We start from the raw sequence: 12252 nt of genomic DNA on the forward strand, positions 1-12252 counted from the left end.
ATCACAATTGATTGGAAAACAGACACATTCATAATTTTTCAACGTATGTTCAGTAAGAACAATAATAGAAATAAGAAGTGCTCTGAAAACCACAAAGTAGTAGAGCTAATTATGATTAAGAAGACTGGAGAAGGGATTGACAGATAACACTTAAACTGGGCCTCGATGAATGGGTAGAAAAGTACATTCTTAGCCAGGGAACAAACAGCATCATGAGCAAAAAGGTTCAGAAGTAAAGACAAGTGCATATTATACATGTAAGCATTATATCCTTCCTGTCTCTTCTCCTAGCTTGTAAGTATTCTTGGGGACATCATCAGCTGCTATCAGCCTATTAAATCAATTTACTCATTGACAAAGGGAACTATCAATCATTAAAAGATAACTTATTTAATACACTAACCACTGAGTAGACTTGAATTTTTCCTTTATTCTAAAAAAATTGTAATATAGTAGAAAAAAATATATGAAATAATATTGATAATAGCCAGTGACACCTAGTCAGTGTTACGTACTCTAAAAGTGCCTTCACGTGTATTTATTCATTTAATTCTCACAATGACCCTATAGATAGGCACGACTATTAACCCTATTTTATAAATGAGGAAACTCAGTCACAGAAAGGTGAAATACATTGTCCGAAGCAACAAAAGTAAATGGCAGAGCCAGATTCAGACCTCGCAGTCTAGCTCTAGAGTCTGGGCTCATTACCATTGTCTTTGTATACATACAAACATACACACTTCTATTTTTTTTAAACACATTAGTTATTATCTTGAATATTTTTGTTTTGAGTATACTTTTTATAGAATTTAGATTTCTGAATAATTTGCAGATACTTTATTTATTTTTATAATGAGTCTGCTTAAAGTAGGGTACAATTCTATGCAGAAAAAAAGTAAACATCCATGTCAATTAAAAGTAATATTAAATTTAGACAGTGGGCAAGACTAAACTTGAATGTCTAAGATTGAAGTAGACATGAATAATGAAACTATAAAAAGACACAAAGTGATTACTATAAAAACTGAGGTAATGATTACTTTTGAGGGGAGGAAAAGGGTCATAATTAGAAGCACATATGGAGGGGGTTCCTGGGGTAGCTGTCAAAGTTTTATTTTTTGACCTAGATGGTAGTTAACAAAGGTGTTAGCCCTAGAATAATTAAGCTACATATTTTTTTGTGTGTAGATTTCTGTATCTGCAGTTTATTTTACCATAAAAAGGTTAAAAGAAAAAGAGTATTTTGAAATATTAAATTTTCCTCTAGTAAAGAGAATACAGAAAATTACCAAAAATTATACTGTTACAAAATCAAGACAAATGTTCAGACAAATTAAATATAATATTGCAAAAACTTTTAATAATGTTCTAAAAATATGTATTCTATGATAACAAGGTATTTTAAAACAAAGAATCTGAAAAATAATTAAGAAAAAATAGGTAAAATATTTGGATCGATGAATTAAGAGAAAATACACATTATGGTAAATGCTTTTTATAAAAACCAGTAAGTGAAGAATTCATGTACAACCTTAAAATTAAGACAAAGTTTCTTTATACCAATTACATTTAATAAGCACAAAATCATGGAATATAACTATTGAAAATGAAAGCCAAAATTAAACTTAAACTATTTTAAAACATTATGCACAAACATCACAAATAGAGCCTCAGAGTTTGGGGGGAAGTACTAACCAGATACTGCCAGCAGCTGTGAAACTCTCACCTCCATTTCCTCCCGATGGGACCTGTCTCTATCTTCAAATTCACGTGTCCTTCTCCGAGCCTCTTCAGAGGCATGTCGTGCTAACGCATCCTCCTGCTATCAGAAGAATACAAGAAATAGATATTTTAATTTTGATTTATAATAAAAACTCAAAATTTGAGGGTACTTTATTTGTGGAAGGAAAAAACAGCAGAATATTCCTTAAAACATCAAAACCATAAAAAATTAATGTCAGAGCTACTTTAAAAAGAAAACTTCAGTATTTTCATGCTTTATACCACACTTTGAAAATAACTGAAAATGCTCTTCCTTTTTCTTTCCCTATCTCATCCTAGTCACCAAAATAAAATCATAATCAAGTCAATATTTAAATCATAGATGTACAAAAAAAAAAGTTTGGTATATACATCTATAATTGGATAAGACAGGTCAAGACCTCCAATTTTAACACTAAAGCCAGAAATATAAAAGACAATATTAACAGGATTATACAAATATTAGAAATTTCTAAGCAAAAAAGTAAATAAAATTCCATGGGATATTATTAAAAAAATGTTTGTAACATAGGACAAATCTATCCTAATCCTTTCCCAATTAATTGATAAAGATCTGCACATGAAGGAACTCCAAATACCTCAAACTCACCGTGTCTAAAAAGGCAACCAATTTAACCTTCCTTCTTTACCCTTCTTTAGTCTAAGTTAGTGGCTTATTAATTTCTGTCAGAAACCTGAACCACCTTTGACTCTTCATTCTCCCCTGTCTCCACAGAGCCAATCAACAACCAAGTCCTATCCATTCGACCTCCTAAATATTTTTGGAATCTTTAGTCTTTTTTATTCCTACATTTTCCTAGGTCAGACTCCTAAGATTTCTTACCTAAATTACTGCAAAGGTCTCCTAAACAGTTTCTTCCTGCTTCTAATCTGTCACTCCCTAACCCACCACAAAGCCATCATCAAAGCCATCTTCTACAGCACAATCTGACTATAATACCCTCCAACTTAAAAAATCTCTGACCATTGCTAGAATACACATTAGAGGCTAATAATTTCCTTAGGGAATTAGATCACATGTCGTGCTTCATGCTCTCATTTCATCGTGTAATTTTCCTGTACTGTCTACAGCACAGGATGCTCAACCTTTGCAGCTTAACACTCGTCAATAATAGGATTTTCGATGGTACAACTGAAGAAACTAAAAGATCAAAAACAATACAAAAAAAGTAATCAAGCCCTAACCAGTTTAGCTCAGTGGATAGAGCGTCGGCCTGCAGACTCAAGGGTCCCAGGTTCGGTTCCGGTCAAGGGCATGTACCTTGATTGTGAGCACATACCCAGTAAGGAGTGTGTAGGAGGCAGCTGATTGATATTTCTAACTCTCTATCCCTCTCCCTTCCTCTCTGTAAAAAAATCAATAAAATAGATTTTACCAAAAAAAAAAAAAAAAAAATCAATATTCACCTTCCTAGATTCATTGCAACAAGGGGTGGCCAGGTAACTTAGTTCTTAACCAATGAGACAGAAACCTAAGTCAACCTAATGGGGCTTCTAAAAAGTAATTTAAGAGTCATTTAATCTGGAGAGGGAACCAAGATGGCCATAAGTAAAACACCTGTACTCGCTGACCCCCAACAACCACATAAAAATTACAACTAAAATACAGAACAACCATCATCCAGAACTGCCGGAAAGCTGGCTGAATGGAAGTCCTACAACTAGAGAAGAAAACACACTGAGACTGGTAGGAGGCGGGGAGGCACGGAACGGGCTGGTCTGGCACTTTTTTAATTGGGAGGGAGATCTTTTCTGCGGAGGCCGCCTGGAAGAGCAAGGGGTCCCAGCCCCATACCAGACGCCCAGCCCAGGGTCCCAGAGCTGGGAAAAGAAGTCCCCATAACTACAGGCTGTAAAAACCAGTGCAGATTGGGAGCTCAGTGACACAGAGGCTGCTGGAAACCCAGCTTGTTCCTCGTAAAATGCAGGCACCACGAACTGAACTTGCAAGGTCCTGCTTCATCTGAGCTCCAGCACCAGGGCGAGGCTCTGGGGGACGCATTTGTCTGGCATCAGGGCAGGAACTTGGAGGCGGCTTTCTCCCAGATGGAGGTACTCACAGGGATCATTGATCCTGTGCTGGGACCTCCCCAGTTGCAGAGCTGACTAGCAGCCATTTCTGTTTGCTCCACCCTGGTGATTCCCTAAGACCCCGCCTCATCCAATTTATAGCTCCACCCAAGCTGTTTGCAGCAGCTTTTGTTTTTGAATGGCCTGTCCTTGAAATCTCAAACAAGCTGCAGCTGGGTCAGGGAGCCCCAAACATATCAATAAAAGGCTCAGACCTGGCACCAGCACCAGTCTGCCTTGCTTCATAGCTGGGCCTCATCTGGGCACTTCAAACCCAATACAAAGAGGAGGAATCTGCAGACCTCTCGTAGCTCCTCTCGTGGCTAACTTTGTACCTCCCTGGAGACCCACGAGCCAGTGTACCCAGTGGTCAGTGTCAGGCTATACCAGATTACAACTCTACACACCCTTAAGCGACACACTCAAGGGGCAGACTCAGTGAGCACCAAACCCCACTGAAGCAAGTCCTGCTCCTTAGGGGTGTCTCCTGCACAGCAGCTCTCCCACTGTAGTTGCAGCTGGTCCTCACAGCAAATTGGCCTGAAGGTCAATTCTTCCCAGTGATACCAACAGCTATTATGTCTCAACTACAACAAAACTGTGCTAAGCCAACAAAGGGGTGCACCTAAAGTTCCCAGCTTAGGTGACTGGGGAGACTGAGTCACTGGGCCCTATAGGACACCTACTACAAAAAGGCCACTCTACCAACTCAAGGAGACATAGCTGCTCTACCCAATACATAGGGAAGCAGCCAAAATGCAGAGACATAGAAACATGTCACAAATGAAAGAGATGGAAGAAAGCAAACTACTGGACATAAGAGTTTAAAACCACAGTTAGAAGGTTACTCAAGAATCTTCTAGAAACCTCCAAGAGACTTAGTGAGACTTTCAAGGATCTTAGCGAGAATGCCGAACACCTGGAAAAGGACTAGTCAGAAATTAAGCACACTGACTGAAATAAAGAATAACATACAGGGATTCAATAGAATAGAGGGTTCTGAGAATCAAATCAATGATTTGAAATCTGAAGAAGCAAAAACACCCAACCAGAAGAGCAAAAAGAAATAAGAATCCAAAAATATGAAGATAGTGTAAGGAGCCTCTGGAACAAGTTCAAGCGTTACCTACATCCGAATTATGGGGATGCCAGAAGAAAAAAAGAGAACAAGATATTGAAAACCCATTTGAAGAAGTAATGACAGAAAACATCCTTTACCTGGTGAAAGAAATAGACTTACAAGTCCAGGAAGCACAGAGATTCCCAAACAAGAGAATCCCAAAGAGGACCACACCAAGACACTTCATAATTAAAATGCCAAGGGCTAAAGACAAAGTGAGAATCTTTTAAAAAATATATATTTTATTGATTTTTTACAGAGAGGAAGGGAGAGTGATAGAGAGTTAGAAACATCGATGAGAGAGAAACATCGATCAGCTGCATCCTACACACTCCCCACTGGGGATGTGCCTGCAACCAAGGTACATGCCCTTGACCAGAATCGAACCTGGGACCCTTGAGTCCGCAGGCCGACGCTCTATCCACTGAGCCAAACCGGTTAGGGCCAAAGTGAGAATCTTAAAAGCAGCAAGAGAAAAGCACTTAGTTACCTACAAGGGAATGCCTATAAGACTGTCAGCTGTCAGAACAAGTGCAACAGAAACTATGCAGGCCAGAAGGGAGTGGCAAGAAATATTCAAAGTGATGAATAGCAAGGACCTAAAACCAAGATTACTCTACCCAGCAAAGCTATCATTTAGAATTGAAGGTCAGATAAAGTGCTTCACAGACAAGAAAAAGCTAATGGAGTTCATCACCGCCAAACCAGTATTATATGAAATGTTGAAGGGTATTCTTTAAGAGGAAGAATAAAAAGAAAAAGATAAAAAATATGAACAAAATGGCAACAAATACATACCTATCAATAATTGAACCTAAAAATCAAAATAAACAAATAAGAAATCTAATGAACAGCCGAAACCGGTTTGGCTCAGTGGATAGAGCGTCGGCCTGCGGACTGAAGGGTCCCGGGTTCGATTCCGGTCAAGGGCATGTACATTGGTTGCGGGCACATCCCCGGTGGGAGGTGTGCAGGAGGCAGCTGATCGATGTTTCTCGCTCATCGATGTTTCTAGCTCTCTATCCCTCTCCCTTCCTCTCTGTAAAATATCAATAAAATATATATTAAAAAAAAAAAAAAGAAATCTAATGAACAGAATAAACTGAGTAAAAAAGAATTAGCAACATGAAAATGGAACAGACTGTCGATTCTCAGAGAGAAGGGGGGTGGGAGGAGTGGGAAGAGATTAAACTAAGATCTTAAGTGCATACTAGAGGCCCAGTGCATGAATTTGTGCACAGGTGGGGTCTGGTCAGCCCTGCCTCCAATCGAGGCGGGTGGGGGGGGAATTGGGGGCAGTGCCAGCCAGGGGGAGGGGCCAAGGGCAGTTAGTCAGCCGGCCCCACCCCCTGGCTGAACTCCTGGTCGAAGAGACAATTTGCTGCATATTAGCCTTTTATTATATAGGATATGCATTACCTATGGACATCGACAATAGGGTGGTGAAGGCCTGGGGCAGGGTGGGAACCAGGTGGAGGGAGGCAATGGGGGGAAAAAAGAGGGACATCTGTAATAATCTCAACAATAAAGGTATTTTTAATGGGAAAAAAGAGAGACATTTCACCTGGGGAGTGGGAGGGGTGGAGACAGAGGAAGGTATAGGGTGGATAAATGGTGAAGGGGGGGGGGGCAAAAAGAAGACATTTCACTTTTCCTCCTTTTTTTAATCTTTTTTTTTTTTAATCTTTTAAAAGGGGGAAAGAATTTATTCTAACCCACGTTTTATTTATTCATTTTTAATGTATTTTATTGATTTTTTACAGAGAGGAAGGGAGAGGGATAGAGAGTTAGAAACATCGATGAGAGAGAAACATCGATCAGCTGCCTCCTGCACACCCCCTACTGGGGATGTGCCCGCAACCAAGGTACATGCCCTTGACCGGAATCGAACCCAGGACCCTTCAGTCCACAGGCCGACGCTCTATCCACTGAGCCAAACCGGTTTCGGCTCACTTTTCCTCCTTCTTAAAAACTGATGCAATGCCCAGAAATAAGAGCAGCCAGCTTGCAAAGATATTGAGGCTATAGTCACACAATGAGCATAGTACAGCAGGAAGATGAAAAGACCTAGAGCCCCTGATAGCATAATTAAGTGCTATACCAGGCCTGGACCATGTACTGCTGGAGATCTTGTTCTATGTGATAAATCCTTTGTCACTGAGCAAAGTTAATACTTTGTCCCAGAGCAATATATTTCATTTCTCCAAGTCGCAGTCCCATACAACATATCACTGGGCATAGTAATATTTACTTCGCAAGACTACTGTAAAAATTGAATTAGATAACATATTTTAAAAGTGCTTCAGTACACACTCAATTAAGTCTTAGCTATTATTTTGCATTTATAAATATATAAAATTTATACATTTGTCCAAACGTAATTACACATACCTGCTGTATTCTCAGAATGTACTACATAAGCCAGAAGCACCTGCAAAGGAACACTGTTCTCAACTCCCAGGGGATTTCTATTATTTAGCTAGGTATCAACTAGTACACACCTGCTGATAACAGTATACCCCTTCTGTCCTGTGCATTCACTCATTCACTTTTTCATTTTTCCACAAATATTTAGTGAGTCTTTATTATGTCCAAATCACTGTGCTAGGTGTCATGGATACAATGTGAGGGAACAAATGGTGCTTTTCCTCACAATTTCTGGCCTAGTGAGGCAGGTGGACAATGAACAAATAATTACTAAAATCAATATGTAATTATCAACTGTGATTTAGTCCAGTACAGGAAAATTACACGATGAAATGAGAGCATGAAGCACGAGATGTGATCTAATTCCCTAAGGAAATTATTAGCTTCTAATGTGTATTCTGGCAATGGTCAGAGATTTTTTTTAACCTAACATGGGGATTTTTTAAAATGACTTTTTAGAGAGTTAGAAAGGGAAAGAGAGAAAAACACTAACGTGCAAGAGAAACATCGGTTGGTTGCCTCCCATACACTCCCTGACTGGGAATTGAACCTACAACCTTTTGGTGTATGGGACAATGCTTCAACCAACTGAGTCACCTGGCCAGGGTGGTCAGAGATTTTTATTTCATTAAAAAAAACACACCAAGTATTATTATTAATAGTTGTAATAAATTAATAGATTTGGTAGCCCTCCACTTTCTAATTCCAGCTGTGTCTTGGTCTCTCCTAGTGAGAAGTGAAATATATGTGCAGTAAAAAATGTGCACTTTAATAAATGGTTAAATCTGAAAGACAATCAGCAATTACCAATGTTATCCTGGTCCTTTCCTGTTGCAACCTTAAGTAATACCTCCCTTTCAAGTTCAGCATAAAGGGCCCTTGCTGATAAAACTACACGCTCATCCAGTAAAGTACACTCAAATGGCCTTGGACAACTAACTACCAATCTCAAGTGGTAGCCGGAAAGGTTTTCAACACTCCGCTGTCTGCCAGCTACTTGTTCTACTAGTCTATTACTCCATGGTTTATACCACAATCCGCACTATGTAGTCAAGTAGGGTCCATCATAAAAGGTCTTTGGTTGGGTATATGTGAAATCCATGTGGGAAATAAAGGTCCAGCAGTGCTTTTCATAGAGAATATATAGAATACTCTGACCATTCTTGCTGAAGTGAGTTTGTCTATATTATATTGCATAAGTTTATAATTATATTTATCTTACAGTTTGGTGATACTTACCTTTTTTGCAGCAATGAATTTTAAAATGCAAGTGCATGTTTAATGAAAAAATTAAGAATCAAATTCATTTCCAAGAATGTCGATGATAAATGTAAAATTTGCATAAAATAATGACATTTAATATTCTGTGTGGACCAGAATTATCACTGATCACATGAAAACCAAAAGATAAATCTGCTGAAGAAACTTCATCATGTACTTCAAAGACTACAATATAACAAGTGTACTTGCACATGGTGCATTTAACATCATTCTGTAGAACATAACTTTTCATTTAAAACAAATGACCCGCCCCAGCCAGTGTGGCTCAGTGACTGAGAGTCAATCTATGAACCAGGAGGTCATGGTTTGATTCCCGGTCAGGGCACATGCCTGGGCTGCGAGCTCGATCCCCATTGTGGGGTGTGCTGGAGGCAGCCGATCAATGATTCTGTCATCATTGATGTTTCTCTCTCTCCCTCTTCCTTCCTCTCTGAAATCAATAAACAACAAAACCCCATAAATATTAAAATAAGGGTATGTACATACATTCTTCTTTAGACATAATGTTATTGTATACTTACTGGACTACAGTATAGTGTAAACATAACTTTTATGTGCACTGGGAACCAAAAAATTGGTGTGACTTGCTTTATTCCAATAGTTGCTTTATTGCAGTGGTCTAGAACCAAACCCACAATATTGCCAAGGTATGCCTGTAAAACTTTTTTTAAAATATATTTTTATTGATTTCAGAGAGGAAGGAAGGAGAGAGAGATGGAAACATCAGTGATGAGAGAGAATCATCGATTGGCTGCCTCCTGAATGCCCCCTACTGGGGACTGAACCCACAACCTGGGCATGTGCCCTTGGCCGGAAGAGAACCTGGGACCCTTCAGTCCATAGGCCAATGCTCTATCCACTGAGCCAAACCAGCTAGGGCGAAAACTTTTGAAAAGTCATTATGTTAAAGGTAAAAACATTTTTTGTGACTGCTAAAGTAAATTAAGAGTATAATGATGAAGCCCCAGCCGGGTGGTTCAGTTGGTTGGAGTGTCATCCCATACACCAAAAAGGTTGCAGGTTCGTTTCCTGGTTGGGGCATATACCTAGGCTGTATATGGGTTCGATCCCTGTATAAGAGGCAACTGATCAATCTATTTCTCTCTCTCTCTCTCTCTCTCTCAAAATCACTAAACATATCCTTGAGTGAGAATTAAAAAAATAAAAATAGAAAAAACAATATAATAGGAATATCATCAGATAGGAATTTTTCAACTCCATTAAAATCTTGTGAGACCACTGTAGTATATTCAGTCCATCATTAACCTAATGTCCATACAAAAAATACACATAGCTTAAGGCTATGTTGTCCAATATGGTAGCAACAAGTTACATATGGTTACTGTATACTTGAAATGTGGCTAGTCTAATCTGTAAGTGGAAAATACACTAGTCTGACTCTAAGTGGATTGCAAATACTTATTACCAAAAAAATGTAAAATATACCTAACTTTTTATGCTGACTGTAAATTCATGATATTTTAAGTTAAATAAAATATAATATAAACTTAATTACAATTGTTTCTTTTTACCTTTTTAAATGTAGCTTCTAGAAAATTTTAAATTATATTATGTGGCTTACATTTGAATTATACTGGACAGCACTGTCCTAAAATATAGCTTGATGAATTTTCACAAACTGAATGTTCCCTGTAACTAGATTCCATGTGAAAAAAAAAGAACAGTACCAGCATCTCAAAAGACTCCTTCTGCTCCATTCCAGTAACTAGCCCCCTCTCCCAAGGATGAACCACTATCTTTACTTCTATTGTAGTTTTGCCCATTTGTATAAATTTATATAAATGGATTCATACAGCATGTTCTTTTTTTGGTACACTCAATATATTTGTAAAATTCATCCATAGTGGTATCCTAGTTGGAATTTTTCATTCTCATTATATTTCTTTGTGTGAACATATAATTTATACATTCTGTTAATGGGCATTTGGGCAGTTTACAGTTTCTGGCTATTACTAATAATGCCACTATACAAATGTCCTAGTACATAGCTTATGATGAATATACATAATCATTCCCATTGTATACCAGAGAGTAGAAGTGCTGGTTTTCCAAATAACCAACACACCAACTGTATTCTACATCCTTGTTAATGTTTGTCAAAGGTACTCTGAATAAAGGCAAAAAGATAATACCTATGAAAATATTTCAGCTGAAATATTTACACAATTGATTTTTTGAAATGGAATTGTGACTATCTTCTGTTTATCTCTTACCTTACTTGGTATCTCAGTATCTGTTAGAGTATTCTGCCCTCTCATGGCAGAGAATTAGTAAGATCTCTTATCAGGACACTAATCCTATCACACCACACAGTCCCACTCTTAAGACTTAACTAGAAGCCTGGTGCAGGAATTCCTACACACCCAGTGGGAGGGGCCGTGGGCAGCTGGCTGGCCAGCCAGCCCTGTCTTCGGTTGAACTCCTGGGTTGAGGGGACAATTTGCATATTAGCCTTTTATTATATAGGACTAAACCTTAATTTCCCTATAGAAGCCCTATCTCCAAATATAGTCACAGTGGAGGTTAGGGCTTCAACGTATGAATTTTGGGGGAACACAACTTTCAGTCCATAACAGCTGTTAAGTGGTGGGGTGAGGATTCACAATTATGACCGTGAAGCGTCTACTCTTAATTTCTACACTGACTTGTCTCTTTAGATGATTTTGGGATGGGAAAAGCTACAGGTAAGTGCTGACTGCTGATTGGATGGTTGGAATCTCCTGCTTTGAAATTTTTACATTATGTAAAACCTATTATTAATTTACTATCACAACAGATGGCACTTACTTTGTAGTGATAAAGCTCAATTTGTGGACTGGGGCAACAAAGCTTGGAAAATTCTAAGTATGGGAAATGCTGTGGGTTAAACTAAATTTTTTACCTATCATTCCAATAAAATATTTGTTTTAAAAGTCAATTCAATCTAAAATTTTCCCTTGTATAAACTAAATTGGTTATAACACTGCTTCGGGTTTTCTGTTTAGTGACTTGCCTGGGCCAATTCTGTAGAATCTGTTTCCTCAGCAGTGTGCAGCCTCTGATGTCACTGCTTAGTTATTGTTTTTAAGCCTTGCTTTCTAGGGGTTGCCACCCCATTCCCCCATCAGAATAAATTAGTGGTCAGCCAATGACTAGTGAGAAGTTTTGCCTAAATACCTGAACTCAATAGGCTTCCATCCTTTGTCACAGGATGTGTGCTTTGGGGGAATCTTGTAAAAGTGCAGGGATCTTATCAGTCTAAACTGTGTTCAGCCAGAATTAGCTTCCTCCAAAGGTCCTCTTAGTTTTTTCCTGAACAGGTATGGCCTTATATATGCACACAGCCTTTGGGACCATAAGGGTTATATCTCTTTCCTAGATAACCCTAATAAATTTCTGGCTAGTCTTGCCATTTTGTTGCTTCCTATAATATTAGCTTTCCTGGATTGTTTGCCAGTTACTGTTATTAGTGAAATTCAGGTAGCTTTGTTTGAATAAATGCCTCTCAATTTATGGCCTTTGGTTAATGTCGAGACATTAAATGGTTTTGTTTGTTTTTTTTAAACAAT

General features: G+C 38.4%; 1 protein-coding gene across 3 annotated transcripts in view; it reads right to left on the bottom strand.

The window, feature by feature from the left end:
- CBFB (core-binding factor subunit beta) overlaps positions 1 to 12252 on the bottom strand; it is a 62555-nt gene that overhangs the window by 13783 nt on the left and 36520 nt on the right. The window contains exon 5 of one of the 3 annotated variants that reach the window (XM_080644725.1): positions 1699 to 1822. In XM_080644725.1, coding sequence (XP_080500851.1) covers positions 1699 to 1822 — 124 coding nt within the window. Of the gene's footprint in view, positions 1 to 1698; positions 1826 to 12252 lie in introns of all 3 variants that reach the window. The other 2 variants (XM_080644724.1, XM_080644726.1) reach the window with 2 other exon arrangements.

This window comes from Plecotus auritus, assembly GCF_963455305.1.
Source record: "Plecotus auritus genome assembly, chromosome: 10".
Taxonomy (NCBI): Eukaryota; Metazoa; Chordata; class Mammalia; order Chiroptera; family Vespertilionidae; genus Plecotus; species Plecotus auritus.